The sequence below is a fragment of the Staurois parvus genome, unplaced genomic scaffold (genome assembly GCF_062004578.1).
Source record: "Staurois parvus isolate SC_StPar_1 unplaced genomic scaffold, SC_StPar_1.0 ptg001316l, whole genome shotgun sequence".
Lineage (NCBI taxonomy): Eukaryota > Metazoa > Chordata > Amphibia > Anura > Ranidae > Staurois > Staurois parvus.
This window is the reverse complement of record NW_028319112.1, coordinates 1,117,419-1,137,157: the sequence shown is the minus strand read 5'-3', so window position 1 is coordinate 1,137,157 and position 19,739 is coordinate 1,117,419. Positions and strand designations below refer to the sequence as shown.

The window sequence follows — 19,739 nt, the reverse complement described above, 5'->3', positions numbered from 1 at the left end:
TGTATTAGTAATACATACACATTTCACCATGTTTTATCTCTTTAATGACCCTGCAAGTACAGAAAAATACATGTTGTGAGTCAGAAAAGTTCTGCACTGCTAATTTCTTGTTGTGGGCTGACAATACAGCAATTTTGTGAATTGAATGGTGTCAGCCCTGCCTAGTTGTCTTTTGCTATATTACTGAATCCCTCCCAGTGTCATTCTTTCCACGGCATAGGGGTACAAACATTGTTCTTTAGTCCAAGATGAGAAATAAGAGGGCTATTTGAGGTAACACAGAAAGTGAGGAAGTGAGCACTGGACAGTCTACATTTCTGACAGGTCTACAGGTATTTTTGCAATTATCAGAATGTTCTACCAAATGCTTTCAATGATATAGTTAACGGACCATACGGGGACAATTAAGATAAGTTAAATGTTAGGATGTACTTGCACGGAACGTTATAATAACATAAACACTAATTTCCTTTAGTGTAATGACTGTGGCTGTAGAAGAAGAACCAAGAAGCTTGATCTCTGCTGCCTCATCAGAGAAATCTCTCCCAGTGTCGCCTAAACAGAGGACTCCCTCACCAGTACCTTCTCCATCAGTGTCTGCACCTTCCACAGTTGAGAGCAGTTTGACTGTCACTGTAACCGAATCTGATACCACAGACAAACCCATCTCAGAAGGGGAGATTGTATATAGCTATGGACAGATAGCTGTTGCTCGAGGTAAGTTCTTCTGTTTGATGTCTGGGGAAAGAATGGCTATACAGGTGACTATACACTATACCATCTGATTGCATCTCCTTTAGATCTGCAGTCCGCTATCTAGGGCCCTACCTGATTTGACATAAATGCACTGATTTGTTTAGGCATATCCTCATATTACATAGTTTTGGTAAGTTTAAAGCTAGGATCACATACAGTATATGTGGGTGCAGGAATGCTTGTAAATCGAATGCATTCCCACACCCGCAGGAAAAATGCGCTGCTTTTTAGCAAACACGCGGTGGTGTCATTTATTCAATATGGTACCCGCATGCATCTGAAAACACAGAATGTTTTTGGTTGGGGGAAACTGCATGGTGCAAAAGCACCATGCCATTTCCATGCTGCTGCAATTTTTAAAAATAGATGCAAGGACCTTTTTCCTGTGTTTTTTTATTTTTATTTTTTTTAGGCAGGTACAGTATCGCATTCAGATGAATAGTCTGCTGTGCCAATGCAAATGTGAGCCACACCAACCAAACATGTGTGAACCTAGCCTAAAGAAGATTAAGCTGAGATTATATATTGTATGTCCAGCTTTGGATGTCGAAAGGCCCAAAGTGCACTTACACTTAACTCGTAAAGTGGTTGTAAAGCTCTGACATGAAATATCAGTAAAGCATATTTTTCTGTTATGTGTACTTGTCTCGATCCAGAACACTAAGTGTCATTCTTTCTGCTGCCTCATTCATCTGCTATCAGTATGTGTCACTTCTGACAAGTTTCCCTGACACCAAGAGGTGAAAAGGCGACGGGGGTGGAGGGTGGGGCGTGTAGCTGCAGTGCAGAGCCTGTGATTGGCAGCCTCTGCTTTGTTCTGTGTCCTGTGTGAAGGGGAGGGGGGTCCCCTACCTCCAATCCGCTCTCCTTACTGAGCTCTGCAGCATGTAACTTTAGATTCTGTACCCTGCGTTCTGAAAGCTCAGACAGGCTGTATAAATTCTGGACTTTGCATGGCTGCAGAAATGAGAAGACTGCAGATACAACGTGTGTGTGTCCACTTAAAACTATATCTAACTGTGGTGTTTTGGATAAAGTAGGGAGTGATTGAAACCCCTGGCGTTGCAGGTTTTTATTTATTTGTTTTACAAATGGCCAACTTGAATCCTGATTTCAACAATCACGATAAGTTAGATTTTTGCCAGTTTTACAAATGGCAAGCATGCCTCCTGATTTCAGCAATCACCATAAGTTAGACAGATTCCTCCAATTATGTGATCGCTCCCCCCAGTCCTATTTATCAGGTGTTTCCTGCTCACACTCTTCTATTGACATACTTAGATCACTGACATTAGGAGGCATGTTGTCTGATTGCCCCATGACAGACTGACAATATTGTTGTTGCTGCAATTAGTAACAGGCACAGAGTCGCATGCCTAGCATTTTTGTTACTAGGAAAAGTGAGGTTCAGTCAATGAAAAAATCAATTTAGCATAATTTCTCAACATTTTAACTTTGTGCAAGAGACAGAAATGCAAGAGTCAGTATCCTCTCATGTTACCCATTGCTGCTACTGATGGCCATGACACGGCAGAGGTGAGCATTATAGCCAGCTACAGCAGTAGCAATTTTTCAGCTACAATATTTAAGAGAAAACAAGCAGAGAGATTTGTAGCTGCTAGAAATTGCTCCTCCAAAGTTGCTAGTGTGACTTGGCCCTTACTAAGTACTTTGAGACCAACTGATAACAAAGTTCGATGGTGGATTAATATAGAAGACCTGGAATAGCACAGCTTTTTATAAAGAAATGGCTTTGTGAAGCAGCTGAAGTAGGACAGTGAGTGTGAGGCGCATTGTGGTATTTACAGAAAAACATTTGTGCCTTTTTATAAGCTGATCAGAGTTCAGCTTTAAATTACTATTGGAGTCCAGACCTGCTATACAAGAACGTACTAGTAATAAATATACTTTTATAAATAAAAAACTTTTATGTGTAATCTAACTTTTATTGATTTTAAGAATAGTTAAATCAGACAATGTGAATGCTAAACATAAAACAGTACAAATGAATCATGTAAGTAATATTTTCTGCTGCCGTTACTTGCTGCCAAGTAACCATCTTTGGTAACCACCTGGAAAGGGATTGTGAAATTACAGCATAAAGGAAGTGAGGGCCCTATCAAATACTTGCATTCCTCTTACAGTATATATAAACCCAAGCAATAAAATCTCTTAACCTCCCTGGCGGTATTCCCGAGTGTAGCTCGGGGTAAAGTTTCAGTACCAAAAGCGGTAACCCCGAGCTACACTCGGGCTTACCATGCAGCATTGCTCAGGGATTCCCTGCAGCGCTTACCTTGTCCTTCGCTCCCGCGATGCATCCCCTGCAGCGTCCCCGGCCAACTCCTTCGGCCGATGGCGGCATCCAGCTTCCGTGTTCCGGTCTCTGCAAGCGTCGGGACATACGGGGGCCGGAACGGCGTCAAATTTAAAAGTTTTTTGAAACTGTCATTTTCTTATAAATGAATTTGACATAGTAAAACATTATTGTATCAAACCATTTCACATACATTTTGTCCCTACTTCTTTGTCCTGTGCCCTGCCTGCATTTTGACTGTTCTTTCTGCCTGGAAACTTAGAAAAGTCCATGGCGTCCAAAAAGCGTCCCTTTTGGTCAAGAGCGGTTTTAGACCAGCTAGAGAACAGCGATAGTAAATCAGAACCATTTGCAGAATTGAGTGATAATGATTCGTGGGGAAATTCATCATCAGACACTGAAAACGATTTTGCGACTTTGCTCAGTGATGTGCGAACTTGGTGCTCTATTTCAAATTTCAGTGTTTTTGGTTTGATTATATTATTGAATTAAATTTATTATTATTATTATATTATTATTTTTATGATTATTTAATAAATTATAATTTATGATTTTGTGTTTCAAATTTTATCATACCCGGGATGTTTACTAGACAATAGAAAACTCACTGGACATATTTCAGTGAGTTATTCCTAAAAATTACAGGCCTACAATAAAAAAATACACATTTCCATGCAAAAAAATGTACCGCTTTCAGCACAGAAATATAGACATAATCATATTGCTAGGGAGGTTAAACATGCAACTTAATGTCATTTTCATTAAAAGAATAATTGATTATCCTGCTATGGAATGTCTTTGTTCAGACACCTTGTATTATGGGGTGACAACAGTCTTGTAATTTTACTCCTGATAACCTTGTCACATTTGCAACATGTTGGAGACTACAAGTGGCCGTGTCAACACACGTTGCATAGGCATGGTTCACTATTGTCACTTTCTGTAAACTGGTTTAGAGCGCTAATGTGCAGTTGGTGCTGATTCACATGCATGTCAGGGTGTAGCTTTGAAAAAAAGCCAGAGGAGATCAGCAGCCCTGAGATGTAAAAAAAGGGATAAAATATCTATTTTATGAAAAAAAAAGACATTTGTTTTTAATACACAGTGCTTTAGCAAACTGAAGGACATCAAGTTAAGGTTTAGATATATTGAAACCTGTGCACTTTTGATATGTACATTTTAGCTTTCCTGGCAAGTTGAAGTTGGCCCAACCCCCTTGTTGGGCAGTCTTCGTGACCAATAGGGAGTTGTGGGAGGTGGTTACAAGCCTGCCTTGATATTTGGTTAGAAAGTCAAGATTTGCTTATCAATGCCCCTAAATTGTGTTCTGATAGTGCCCAAATTTTTTGTTGTTTCATGACCCTTTTCTGCCTTTAAACGCAATCTTTCATATTGTCAATATGTGTAAATTTGAAACATTTGTCTGTTTATAGGTTGTAGTTTGTGCATGGAGGCAGTCATATTTCCTCATTACCTGCTGTCTTCCACAGTCAAAGAGTACAACATGGTTGTGCTTTACTTCTCTTTATTTCTTCCAAATCTGTGGAAGTTCTATCCACTAAGGACTCACTGAAAGCTTGTCCATTACCGAACAAATCTTTCCAGTTTAGGTTACACAATGTTCGGAGAACAATATAATTTGCAAGTCTTATCCTTTAACTGATCTCCTTACACCAGTCCTGTGTAATTTGACTGGCTAATATACAGATAACTTTTTAAAGTTTTACCTATTAACTGCTGTATGAAATATACAGTATGTTCAAGTTTGTATGATTATTGTTAACCTGCCATCTTTGAGTACAGAATGTTTTACAATATATTAATCTTGATTGTGGATTTACAGTTCTTGTAATTTCTTACAGCTTTAGCAGAAGGTGGTGTTTATCCGAACCTGCCAGAAAGCTTATCCAGCACTCTAAGGGATGCCAATGATATGGTAAGAGGACCCCTAACTGATCAATGAACTTTCCTTTTAAAGGATACATACTAGAGGGACAAATCCACAAAGGTCATGTCCACCAAGTCTTTCTTTTCTGTATTAATCTCTTGTTAGAGCAGCTTTCTCAACATTTTTACCTCAGAGAACTACTAAAACAATTTTCATGTCTCAGGAACTCTTGTTAAAACCAATTAATCATGGGAAAAATGCCCCTTGCATTCTAAGAATGTTACCCTTGCAGATTGCTAAAATGATTATGATTTCATGCCGCTGGGTTTGCCAAGTGGCATTAGTCCCAAAACTATGGAAGGACTATCAAATAGGAGGTCAATCAATCACAGCTCAACAAATCCCTAGCAATCTATGGGGGAACCCTAGTTACGACTGCCTGTGTTAGGCTAGGTTCACATCTGTGCGGGTGGTTCCCACTGCGGGTCCACACCTGTTCCTGAAGCCGCAACCACCCACACAGGAAAACACAGGAGATGTGTGCAGGTGCCATTAATGCTAATGACACGCCGTGTGCACTGGGAATTACTCCCTTACTGGTAATCGCACTACAATTGCAGTTCCCGTGTGGTCTGCAATTCCAAAAATGGTGCAGGAACCGTTTCCCTGTTTTTTAGGCATCTCAGCAAGCCATTCAAATGAATAGGCTGCCATATCTGTACAAAAGTGGCTGACAGAGCCGCCTCAATGTGAATTTAGCCTTAGAAAATTGAATGTTTCATTAAAGTATAACTAAAGGCATTTGTTTTTGGTTTTGAATAGAGTGGAGAGGGATTACAATGCTTGTCAGTTGTTACTGCTGTCTGTACCCTGTTAGGTAGATTCACCCTCCCTATTTTACCGTTTACCATTATCACTGAAAGTGAAAGTAAAAGAAAATCCCAAATTTTGGGTTGTCGCCAGAAAAGTAATAGGGGGTAAATCATTCACTAAGTTAGAAACAGCTGTAAAGAACAGACTGTGCGTAGTCGGTAATATTAATCACCGAGGCAGAGTAACATAAGCATTTAAATGGTTGCAAAAACACTTTGTGTATAATCCAAAAGATCGTTTGAAGAACATTGCTCTAGCAGGGTGCATATACAGACACCAGTCAAAAAGAATAAAAAATAGTGTATTAAAAGAATACGTCCGTACTGAAAGCATAGCTGGTGATCAATATTATGCATCAAATTGGCTAGGAAATCAAGGTGTAATCACATGCATTGCTTGAGTGTGGGGACTAAATGACATAAGCAATTGCTGGTGAGACAGTGAAGAATAATCTACTAAAGTCCAGGTGCATAGAACTTGATAGTAAATGGTTTAGCCTGAATAAATACACATCAAAATAAATCGATCAAGTTCCCATGCAATCAATGACATATCGATGTAATCATCTCCAAAACACCTGCATCTAATCACTACAATGTGAAATAGTGTGGAGATGATGAATATTGAAGTCTCAATAATAGATCCCACTGCTAATAACCTCCAATCAGGGATAATGAGACATCATGAGGAAAAAAGCAGCAGTATACACAGATCAATCAGATCATGCAAAGTAGGCAGTATATAGATGGAAGCTCAGAGCTGTCTAAGCAGTGATGTAAATTCAGAGGGTCCACTCAAATTGAGGAATTTAAACAACTCGTTGAGGAAAGGATAAGCATATATATGTAGAAATAAGGAAATCCAATGCAGTATATATTGAACAAGGATAGTGGTGATTAAAGCATGAGACCATAGCCAAATACATTGGTTCAGTTGGAGGAGTCACTTAGTGCCACCTCCGATCAATGCACTGCAATAAGTCCACTTGAGGATATGAATGCTTCACTTTCCAATGTAGAGCTGTTTCCCATTGCCACTAATCGCTACTATTGCTGTGCCTTCTTGATGCTTAGCAGGAATAACTTCAAAGCAATATGCCGTGTAACTTGGCTTCCAACTACCCATGTGAAATCCAGCAAGGAGACACTGGCATACGTCATTTCCGGATGTGATGACGTCACTATGTTGACACGTTTCATCTGCCAATCATTGCTGACTTCGTCAGAACTGGGGGGGGCAGTCCTATGCTTCCTTTTATACCGTCTCCTACATAATGGACCTATCATTACATCCTCTTGTGTTGAGACGCCATCATTACATTGTAAAACATTATAACATAGACTGCAAAGACCCAACCAAGGGTCATGATAGGAAGGCAATCAGGAGAGGAGAAGCATGTACTATGATTAAATGTTCTTTTTTTTAGTCTTCTCAGAGGGAACCAAATTTAATTACTTTAATGAATTAAGAAAAACTTTGAAATTTAGTTCAGTGTTTAATCCCTCGGGTATTAATGTTCCCTGTGTATAAATCCAGTATTTTTCTTTCTTTAATAGAACCTTATCAAAATCTCCACTCCTAGATGATAAATTTAACAAAAAAATCCCTTGTCAATCCCTCTGCAGAACAATAAAAAGCAGCCTGTTCGTGCTGACAGGGGAGAGATCTGTATTGTTTACATACAGGCCTCTCCCCTGTCAGCTCCGCCGATGATCACCGAGTCCCGGGTTCTGGCCGAGAACCGGCGGCTGGATCCCAGAGATTGCCACGTCGAGGAGCCAATAGCAGCACGGGTAGGGAGCTCACATGTGCCACCTACCTGGAAATACAAAATCAAGTATATATACGTGATTATGCGTGCCACTGTAGCAGCACTTCTGCTATAGGGCGGTCGGGAAGCACTAAATGCACAGTTCAAATTCTTATTTTATTTTTTTTTACCTGGTCCAGCAAGTCGGTTTGCTGGGTTAGCTTTGTGACTTTCCCTGTTGTCTTTCTATTTGCATCCTGACCATTAGGCATATTATTATCCTCATCTCTGGCCAATGAGCAGAGATCTGATCCAGGAAACAGAATGGTTAGAGGTAATCATCTGTCTATCAGAGGTATGTATTGTACAAAATAAATTTTCTTTGGCAGGTAAGGGCCTTTGTAGGTGTGTTTATCAGATCCATTTTTTTTACTCATACAAATCTATGGGCATGCAAAAGCAAGTCAGAAGGAGATCAATTGCATGTTCACCTGTCAGTGAATTTTGAATCATCTCAAAAGGCACCCAAACTCCTCTCTAAAGCAAGCTGCATTTATCTAACGACACAGCCCAAACCTACTGATACTGGCCCTAAAACAGTAAACATTAGTGTAGTATAACTGCCTTTTTAGTAGTTTACCCAGAATTTAGTTTTAATTTGAAATAGTAAGTGTGTATTTCATATGTATCACGAGTTTTGATTCTGTTTATTGGATTTTGGCATGTAAATCGTTGTGTAGCTGTAAAGATCCATTAACCAGGAATCCTTTGTATGAACAGATGTGACTGTTTTTACATTAACAATCCAACTGAAGTTTTGTCTGACTGCAGCATTACTTAAGTGATAAAGTCGGAATGCCAATAACAGGCAGCCTTTTTCTCCTCCTGCAGGAATTTGACCCCCCCAGTGAAGGACAGGTAATACATGGACCTCACAGAGGAGCACATCGTGACCCCGTCCTTTCGCTTTTAGCCAAATTTAATCAGGATCTTGTTGCGCCACATGAGGCTTTCTACCATTTTGAGGTATGTTCCGCTCCTCCATTCTGGCATCCAGCAATAAAACACCGTTATGTAAACTGATAGCTTCTTGGAAATATGTGTGTGGTCGTCATGTATTAGCAATTTTCACCTCTATTTTTAGAAGCTATTTTAACAGCAGGTTGTTATTCATGGCTGAAACCCCACATGGCATTATTCTGCCAGGCTTTCACAGAATAGTTTTTATTTTTCTCTGGAAGAGATTGTTTATATTGCTCTCCATTGTCTTCTTTTTTTTTTTCCATAGAGCTCAGGAGAAGACAGCTTAGGGGAGATCAGCGAAGGTCAGAGGCCGAGACTGACCACAACTGCAGAGCAAGTCCTGGTGGGACACTCTGTGTTTATGGAAGGGTCATCTAACGTTGGTCAGACTGCTGGACATCCTCAGAATCGTCCATTGTCTCCTGGACAATACACTAATGTACCAGGTTATACACATCCACTTGAATTAAAGCACTAAACTCATAGTAATAACTGTTGTGCTTTCAGTGTTTTTAGGTGATTTGTTGGATAAATCAGGGAAGGGTTACATTCTCTTTTTTATTTATGCCTCCACTGAAGAGGGGTCCCCTTAGTAAAGTCCTTGAAATGGGAATTTATGTTCTTGCAATCTTCAGGTTGGCACACTGCTATGTAGTCTAGCATGGAAACATGGCTCAGTACATCCTTTAATACACACCAGCTGGGGGTCATTTAGCAGGCATTGAAAACACTCGCCAGACTACACATTTGACACCAATGTGAACTAAACTTAAGTGTGGTCTATACCCCACAGAGAAAAAAATATTGATACAAATTTGTCAAGGGTTTCTTTGAAAAAAAAAAAATCAGACACTAAACTGAAATTGAAGAGTTTTTACAGTCAAAATGAGTTATGTGCGCAAATCTATAAGAATGTTAAAAAAAAAAAAAAAAAAGACATAAAAGGTAATGACCCTACAACAGGAAACTACTGAAATTTTTGCTTTACATTTGTCTCTAAAATTTAGGAAAAGCCATACATGCTACAAACAGATTGTGTTGTCTGCTTTAGATTTACCAAAAAAATAATCCAATAAGAGGACCTACCTAAGTAATCCACTTAATTTGCATATCATAAGACAGGCTAATGCACAGAATAGATGTTGGTAGATTAAAAGCATATTTTTACAGTCAGACTGTAACTTGTACGGTCAGCTCCATAGCAGATTTTAAAAGCCTGCCTCTTGCCTACATGTAGAGAAGGGACAGTTGCTCTCTATGTGGAAGCACTCGTTTCTCTGCAAAGGTCTCCCATGCCCCCTGCTGAGTCAGGTCTATAGGCATGTCGGGCCACTGCAGAGGGACCTCTGCTACCACCCAGAGGACAAGGGTTATTCTCTTCAGCATGCTGCCAAGGAACAGGCTTTTTTTCTTTTTTTTAACTCGGACTGTGTTGCTGTGCTGAACTGTTAGACTTTGAACACCTTTAGTTTTGCTGTACCTAAAATATATTTTGCTGATTTAAAATGAAAGATCAATTGAACTTTAAAGGCTAAGTTCACCTTTCAGGAAAATAATAATCATTAATTATTATTTTCCTGAAAGGTGAACTTAGCCTTTAAAGTTCAATTGATCTTGAAATAGCTGCTCGCCAAATGCGAGGAGAAATTCCTCTGTGGCGAGCGGCTGCAAGCGGTGAGCACAGATGAATCATGGAGCAACTGCACCTGTGCTCCAAGCCTCATTGTGAAGCCGAGTTCCGGTTCACAACTTCCGGTTTCTGGCTTCTGCGGCACCGCTGCCGAGGGGACAGGTGCAGGAGAGGTCCGCTCTCCTCCGCTGGGAGGAGGCACCCTCTCCACCGCCGCAGGGGACTCGGGGGGACAGTAAGTACTGTATACAACATGTCCTATCACTATAATGGAGTACAGGGGAGCTGGGATATACATTACTGTATACATGTCATATCACTATAATGGAGTACAGGGGAGCTGGGATATACATTACTGTGTACATGTCATATCACTATAATGGAGTACAGGGGGGCTGGGATATACATACTGTATACATGTCATATCACTATAGTGGAGTACAGGGGAGCTGCGATATACATTACTGTGTACATGTCATATGTCATAATGGAGTACAGGGGAGCTGGGATATACATTACTGTATACATGTCATATGTCATAATGGAGTACAGGGGAGCTGGGATATACATTACTGTATACATGTCATATCACTATAATGGAGTACAGGGGAGCTGGGATATACATTACTGTATACATGTCATATCACTATAATGGAGTACAGGGGAGCTGGGATATACATACTTTATACATGTCATATCACTATAATGGAGTACAGGGGAGCTGGGATATACATACTGTATACATGTCATATCACTATAATGGAGTACAGGGGAGCTGGGATATACATTACTGTATACATGGCATATCACTATAATGGAGTACAGGGGAGTTGGGATATACATACTGTATACACGTCATATCACTATAATGGAGTACAGGGGAGCTGGGATATACATTACTGTATACATGTCATATCACTATAATGGAGTATAGGGGAGCTGGGATATACATTACTGTATACATGTCATATCACTATAATGGAGTATAGGGGAGCTGGGATATACATTACTGTATACATGTCATATCACTATAATGGAGTACAGGGGAGGGGGATATACATTACTGTATACATGTCATATCATTTACAATGGACTACAGGGGAGCTGGGATACACATTACTGTATACATGTCATATCACTATAATGGAGTACAGGGGAGCTGGGATATACATACTGTATACATGTCATATCACTATAATGGAGTACAGGGGAGCTGGGATATACATACTGTATACATGTCATATCACTATAATGGAGTACAGGGGAGCTGGGATATACATTACTGTATACATGTCATCACTATAATGGAGTACAGGGGAGCTGGGATATACATTACTGTATACATGTCATATCACTATAATGGAGTACAGGGGAGCTGGGATATACATTACTGTGTACATGTCATCACTATAATGGAGTACAGGGGAGCTGGGATATACATTACTGTATACATGTCATATCACTATAATGGAGTACAGGGGAGCTGGGATATACATACTGTATACATGTCATGTCACTATATTGGAGTACAGGGGAGCTGGGCTATACATTACTGTATACATGTCATATCACTATAATGGAGTACAGGGGAGGGGGATATACATTACTGTATACATGTCATATCACTATAATGGAGTACAGGGGAGCTGGGATATACATTACTGTATACATGTCATATCTATAATGGAGTACAGGGGAGCTGGGATATACATTACTGTATACATGTCATATCACTATAATGGAGTACAGGGGGGCTGGGATATACATACTGTATACATGTCATATCACTATAATGGTGTACAAGGGAGCTGGGATATACATACTGTATACATGTCCTATCAATATAATGGAGTACAGGGGAGCTAGGATATACATACTGTATACATGCCCTATCACTATAATGGAGTACAGGGGAGCTGGGATATACATGTCATATCACTATAATGGAGTACAGGGGAGCTGGGATATACATTACTGTATACATGTCATATCACTATAATGGAGTACAGGGGAGCTGGGATATACATTACTGTATACATGTCATATCGCTATAATGGAGTACAGGGGAGGGGGGATATACATTACTGTATACATGTCATATCACTATAATGGAGTACAGGGGGGCTGGGATATACATACTGTATACATGTCATATCACTATAATGGTGTACAAGGGAGCTGGGATATACAGTCATGGCCGAAATTGTTGGCACCCTTGATATTTTTCCTGAAAATCAAGTATTTCACACAAAAAAGGTATTGCATTAACACATGTTTTGCTATACACATGTTTATTCCCTTTGTATGTATTGGAACAAATATAAAACAGAGGCAGAAAAGCAAATATGACATAATGTCACACAAAACCCCAAAAATGGGCTGGACAAAAGTATTGGCACCCTTAACTTAATATTTGGTTGCACACCCTTTGGAAAACATAACTGAAATCAGTCGCTTCCTATAACCATCAATAAGCTTCTGACACCTCTCACCCGGAATTTTGGACCACTCTTCCTTTGCAAACAGCTCCAGGTCTCTCTTATTGGAAGGACACCTTTTCCCAACAGCAATTTTAAGATCTCTCCACAGGTGTTCAATGGGATTTAGATCTGGGCTCATTGCTGGCCACTTCAGAACTCTCCAGCGCTTCTTTGCCATCCATTTCTGAGTGCTTTTTGACGTATGTTTGGGGTCATTGTCCTGCTGGAAGACCCAGGATCTTGGACGCAAACCCAGCTTTCTGACACTGGGCCCTACAGTGCGACCCAAAATCCTTTGGTAATCCTCAGATTTCATGATGCCTTGCACACAGTCAAGGCACCCAGTGCCAGAGGCAGCAAAACAACCCCAAAACATCATTGAACCTCCACCATATTTTACCGTAGGTACTGTGTTTTGTTCTTTGTAGGCCTCATTCCGTTTTCGGTAAACAGTAGAATGATGTGCTTTACCGAAAAGCTCTATCTTGGTCTCATCTGTCCACAAGACGTTTTCCCAGAAGGCTTTTGGCTTACTCAAGTACATTTTGGCAAACTGTAGTCTTGCTTTTTTATGTCTCTGTGTCAGCAGTGGGGTCCTCCTGGGTCTCCTGCCATAGCGTTTCATTTCATTTAAATGTCGACGGATAGTTCGCGCTGACACTGATGCTCCCTGAGCCTGCAGGACAGCTTGAATGTCTTTGGAACATGTTTGGGGCTGCTTATCCACCATCCGGACTATTCTGCGTTGCAATCTTTCATCAATTTTCCTCATCCGTCCACGACCAGGGAGATTAGCTACAGTGCCATGGGTTGCAAACTTCTTGATAATGTTGCGCACTGTGGACAAAGGCAAATCTAGTTCTCTGGAGATGGACTTGTAACCTTGAGATTGTTGATATTTTGCCACAATTTTGGTTCTCAGGTCCTCAGACAGTTCTCGTCTCCTCTTTCTGTTGTCCATGCTTAGTGTGGCACAGACAGACACACAATGCAAAGGTTAAGTGAACGTCTCTCCTTTTTATCTGCTTTCAGGTGTGATTTCTATATTGCCCACACCTGTTACTTGCCCCAGGTGAGTTTACAGGAGCATCACATGCTTGTAACATTCTTATTTATCCGCAGTTGTGAAAGGGTGCCAATACTTTTGTCCAGCCCATTTTTGGAGGTTTGTGTGACATTATGTCGAATTTGCTTTCTTTCCTCCCTTTTTTTGTTTTGTCCCAATACACACAAAGGGAATAAACATGTGTATAGCAAAACATGTGTTAATGCAATACGTTTCGTGAGAAATACATGATTTCCTGGAGAAATATCAAGGGTGCCAACAATTTCGGCCATGACTGTACATACTGTATACATGTCCTATCAATATAATGGAGTACAGGGGAGCTGGGATATACATACTGTATACATGCCCTATCACTATAATGGAGTACAGGGGAGCTGGGATATACATTACTGTATACATGTCATATCACTATAATGGAGTACAGGGGAGCTGGGATATACATTACTGTATACATGTCATATCACTATAATGGAGTACAGGGGGGCTGGGATATACATACTGTATACATGTCATATCACTATAATGGTGTACAAGGGAGCTGGGATATACATACTGTATACATGTCCTATCAATATAATGGAGTACAGGGGAGCTGGGATATACATACTGTATACATGCCCTATCACTATAATGGAGTACAGGGGAGCTGGGATATACATGTCATATCACTATAATGGAGTACAGGGGAGCTGGGATATACATTACTGTATACATGTCATATCGCTATAATGGAGTACAGGGGAGGGGGGATATACATTACTGTATACATGTCATATCACTGTAATGGAGTACAGGGGAGCTGGAATATACATAATGTATACAGAAATCCCCCTGCGTTCCACAGAACCTAGTGAGTTAGCTGCTATCACCTAATTCTCTATACCGCAAGATATGTAAAACAAAAATAATATAAGTGGTGAAGCGCTCAACTTAAATAATCAAAAACTAGTGCAATATCCCCATATATAAATATCACATCCCTAGTGGTATAATGATACCCAAATGATAACTCTTAAGCTATGCAGATATACAAATAATAATAATATAAATAATAATGAATGAAAAACTAGTGCAATATCTTCATATATACATAATATATCCCTGGTGATATAGTGATAAACAACTAATATCTCTTAGACTGTGCAAAAGTGATACTAAAATACAATTAATAATACCAATTTACATGAAATATTAATTACAATAAATTAAATAGTGATGCCACACTGTGCAAAATTATAGAAAAGTGTTCAAATAATGTCACTCCATGCTGCAATAGTGCTCTTCGTGAAAATCTTGACGTGACTCCCCTCAATAGCAGAAATGCCCCCTCACCTTCCACATTCGACCCTTGCGGGTCACAGAGCTTTTTATATATATATCTCTGCCAGATATTAATCTCCTCCACTGCCTCCACCGACCTTGATCCTCCTCCAGGCAGTAAGTAACACTCCAATAACTCCCCTCATACAACGAATTCAAGCATCAGGGCAGGCCAGAGAGCTTCCTTCGTTGCTTGCACCTAGTCTGCTGCAGTCAATTAAAGCTGCCTGGACAAAGAGCCTCAACTGCGCTCAGCATTGAGATGATTCATCCACTAAGATTAGCTCCTGTTTTTATTTTGTTTTTTTGCTTTTGTTTTTTAATTCGTTCTCCCCTTCCTCTTTTTTTTTGTTATTTTATCATTTGGCCATTCTGGAAACAAAGGATAACCTCGTCTACTCCTTCCATAGGCAAATCATTTTCCTGCTATTTGAGGCTCTCCAACCTGAGTGCATGCAAAAGGCCTTCCTCCTAAGGCTGCCAGCAGACTGTGCTATGTAAAAAACATAATGTATACAGTTTTATATTTTGGACTCTTTATTCTAAAGAAAATGTAATTTCATAAGCTTTAAGGGGGCGTGGTTGGGGGCGGGGCGGGGTTGAGGGCGGGCCAGGGGTGGGGTTGGGGGCGGACCTGGACAAGGTTGGGTGGGGCAACTGGTGGAGAGTAAGTTTTGTGACCCGCTAGTAGGTCTGGATTCGAAATTTAACTCCTGCATGTATTTTTGCAGAAAAAAATGTGCAGTTATTATTTTTTTTCCTCAAGGAGCCTGCAAAGAATTGCATCCGCAATTGGTGAATTGCGGGTGCAAAGTCATGCTCGTGCAGGTAAGTCGTACAGCTTTCTGCTCATTCCTCTGTAAGGGGTTTCAGTTAGAAAGCTGCAGGGCTTTTGATCAGTGGATCTGATCTGCCCACTGTGCAGCATAGATTGACAGGTCAGGAGTCTGATCCATCTCATTCACACCCACAGTGCTGCCCATTCAGACTGTATTTATTAGTAATGGGAGTGGTGATGTGAATGGGCGGCACAATGTGAGCATGAATTAGTCCATGTGGCAAAGCGATATTGAAACAGGAATCACTAGTGTAAGCCAGGAGCACCCGTTTTTCCAGCTGGCAAGCTGCCGGCTAAATCATAAAGCGCATGCTGCAGCCCGGGAGTCTGAGTTGTCATTACATTGCTGCAGTGGGCGGATCCCAAACTCCCAGTCTGATCCACCCACTGTGCAGCATAGGCCAGCTAGGAGTCTCATCCATTTCATGCCCACATTGCTGCCCATTCAGACTCCAAATCCCAGGGCATGATGGGATTTGTAGTCCTAAGAGGCAATAACAAACAATAACAGGATGTGATGTCGCTGCTTCAAAGATACCTCCTCCAGGAGTCCAGGGATAGAGGAAGATTCTGAAAAGAGATAATGTCAGAGCTTTTTAAAACTGTGAGTTTTATACAAAGTGGGCAGTTTTATCCAAAATCACAGAAGCGGGATTTCTTATCCAGTTAAACAGGTCTGTTCTGCAGTTTTTATCACTATCCCGGAGTTCTTCTTTTTTATTAGTTTTATTGCAACAAGCTAGCTTCCTAAAGTTTATATCAGGATAGGATGGTATATGTTAGGCGTAATGAATTGTCTTACTTTACAGGAGTAAACTGCGACGATGCAGATTATATTAGCTCTGGTCCAATGAGCATCAGGGATCTGGATGCACAGCTCTTGCCTGTTCATTATCCACATGCCAACAATCCTTACCAAATCTCATCTGTACCCAGAGACACCTCACAGGTGAGGACATGAATGCTTTGTTCTATACACACTGTTCTCTACAACATATGCTTTACATTTGGGTTTGTTTCTACTTGTGGAAAAAAAAACTCCTGCATTTTATGGTCTGCCAAGAAAAAAAGACCTGTTTATCCAAATCTCAGAACTCAAAAACAACTATTTTTATAGTTGTTCTTTTTCAAAATATTTATGCTTTTAATATTTCATTTTCTGAAGCTGGCCCATGTCTTCTAAGTACCTAGGACGGCATTTGTGTTGATTATACAAACATGTCTGATTTGGCTGTTTGGATTGACTTCAGTGCAGTCAGGATTTTCCAATAATTTGGAATTACAAAAGTTGAATTAGCAGCCGTACCCACAGGTCAGCTGAGTGTCATTGTTGTGCTCAGTGGCTAGGAAGCAGCAGGCCTTCTTGGTCCAAATTAAGTGGCCATTCCAATCAATTCCAGCCTTCCTCTTAGATTGTAAGCTCTAACGAGCAGTGCCCTGTTTCCTCTTGTACCAAATTGTATTATAACTGTAATGTCCTACTTCATTTTGTAAAGCGCTACGCAAACTGTTGGCTCTATATAACTCCTGTATAATAATAATAATAACCCAAACATTACTGTATTGCATCAGTCCAGCCCACTACCATTTCATTGGAATCTAGTGATCCTGGAACACAGTGCCTACTGCCTACCTGCTGCCTTTAGTAAATACCTATACTAAAAAGTATCTCACATCCACTAATCAGATTCAAGCTTGCCTTGAAAGTTTCTATGTGATTGGTGGTATAGGAAGCAGAGAGAGAGAGGTAACATAGCTCTTTATTCATTCCACTCTTTTATGGAGTCTCTATGGAGCTGGACAATAATGGCCACCTTAGGCAGAATCCCCTCCCTCCTAGATTGTAAGCTCGAAAGAGCAGGGCCCTCGAACCCCTCGTGTATTGTATTGTTACTGTCTTGTCTCATGTTCTGTCCCCCTCGCTATTGTACAGCGCTGAGCAAACCCTTTGGCGCTATATAAATACTGTATAATAATAATCATAATCTGCTGCTGGCATGACCCTGGTGCAATAAGAAGCTATAAGCTGTTTGGTGCCTTTTTCAATAGTTTTTTCTCACCTTTATAAAAACCGAAATGTGGAAGTTTGAAATGGTGAACAGTACTTGTGATACAACTGCTTTCTTATTGCATGCTGTTACTGGAAAAGGTGGGGGAATGAGATCATGTCAGCTGTATCTTCATGTGTATTAGCACATAACTGACACCAAGTCCAAGCTAATTAACAGCTATGTGCAACTGACTAGTTTGCATATAGACAGTCTCCAGTACTGCAGCTGTTGCTGAACTATATTTACCAGACAGAACACTGGGGAGGCCCATCAACAAACTACACTAAATATTCTTTATAACTCTACTGGAATCATAACACATTTTCTGAAAAGAAATGATCCTTTCCGCAAAAAAACCCCCAAAAAAGTTAAATCTTGCTGCCAGACCATTCATTTCAACAACTCTCTTTATATAAGATTTTTGACACGTTCTTTATCTGCAAAAACCTTCCTTGTGTGACATCTAAAAGCCCCAGGACTGCTACTGGTTGCCCTAGCGGATTCCCCTTCTCCTGGCAGAACAGTGGAAAAACAAGGACATAAATTTCATTTGGGTGGAGCATTGCATGACCACGCAATTGTCAGTTAAAATAACGCAGCGCCGTAACGCAAAAAATGGTCAGGGAGGGGGGTAAATCCTCTGGAGGGCAATTGGTTAACTTCCGTAGACAGTCTGAATGTCTCTGTGAGATGGTTGCAGTTCCATTTATGTTAAATTTTTGTATCACTTTTGCTACAGTATTCTGACTAATAAGTAAAGCTTTGCTGATATTTTTGTAGCCTTCACCTTTCTTGTATAAAGAAATTATTTTCTTTTTGAGGCCTTGTGACATTTCTCTTTCATGTGGTGACATTGCTGACAGCATGTAATGGGAAGGGGTTTTCTTTGTTAATTAACACCCTATTATAATCAACTATCTGCTGGACACCTGTTTAATGAATAATTAGACTCACCTGCCCGGAGTTTGCATGTTCTCCCTGTGCCTGTGTGGGTTTCCTCCGGGTAATCTGGTTTCCTCCTACACTCCGGTTTCCTCCTACACTCCGGTTTCCTCCTACACTCCAAAGACATGCTGGTAGGTTAGTTAGATCCTGTCTAAATTGTTCCTAGTATGTGTATGTATGAATGTGAGTTAGGGACCTTAGATTGTAAGCCCCTTGAGGGTTAGGGACTGATGTGAATGTACAATATTTATTATTATTATTATAAAGGATTTATATAGCACCAACAGTTTGCTCAGCGCTTATGTAAAGCGCTGCGTAAATTGAAGGCGCTATATAAGTAGCTGTAATAAATAAATAAATAATAGATTAAGCTGGCTTAGATCCTTAGCATCACTGACCCCTTACAAGTATGCCAATCAGGGAAGTCAAAAGAAAGTCAGTGCTCCATATTCTGTGTTAGTTTTGGTAATCACATGTGGAGAAAGCGTAGTCGGCAATGGTATCCTCCATCATTTTTTTAAGAGGCCCCCCGTATCTCTAACAGTAAAGCAGATGTCATGTCTGAGTCCATCCATGTACAGTTTAACTCTGAACCAGGAAAAAGTTAAGTCTCGCTCTGTGTAATCTATGCTGTTAATTACCATCATTCTGGAAAGGAAGAGCGCCCCGACACATTTTTCAGGGTGATCCTGCACAATCTCAGCATGGCAGTTAGCATTCCGATCTCATTAGACTTGTAGCATTTTTTTCTTTTCTGGGTAGAATCACTGCTTTAAAATTGCTGCTTTTGAACGATCTC

At 40.4% G+C, this 19,739-nt stretch overlaps 1 protein-coding gene across 4 annotated transcripts in view; it reads left to right on the top strand.

The window, feature by feature from the left end:
* Positions 1-19,739, top strand: part of KIAA0586 (KIAA0586 ortholog) — a 253,660-nt gene that overhangs the window by 132,564 nt on the left and 101,357 nt on the right. For all 4 annotated transcript variants that reach the window (XM_089661119.1, XM_089661118.1, XM_089661120.1 and 1 more), the window contains exons 25-29: positions 476-717; positions 4,936-5,009; positions 8,476-8,610; positions 8,873-9,053; positions 16,754-16,893. In XM_089661119.1, coding sequence (XP_089517245.1) covers positions 476-717; positions 4,936-5,009; positions 8,476-8,610; positions 8,873-9,053; positions 16,754-16,893 — 772 coding nt within the window. The remainder of the gene's footprint in view (positions 1-475; positions 718-4,935; positions 5,010-8,475; positions 8,611-8,872; positions 9,054-16,753; positions 16,894-19,739) is intronic.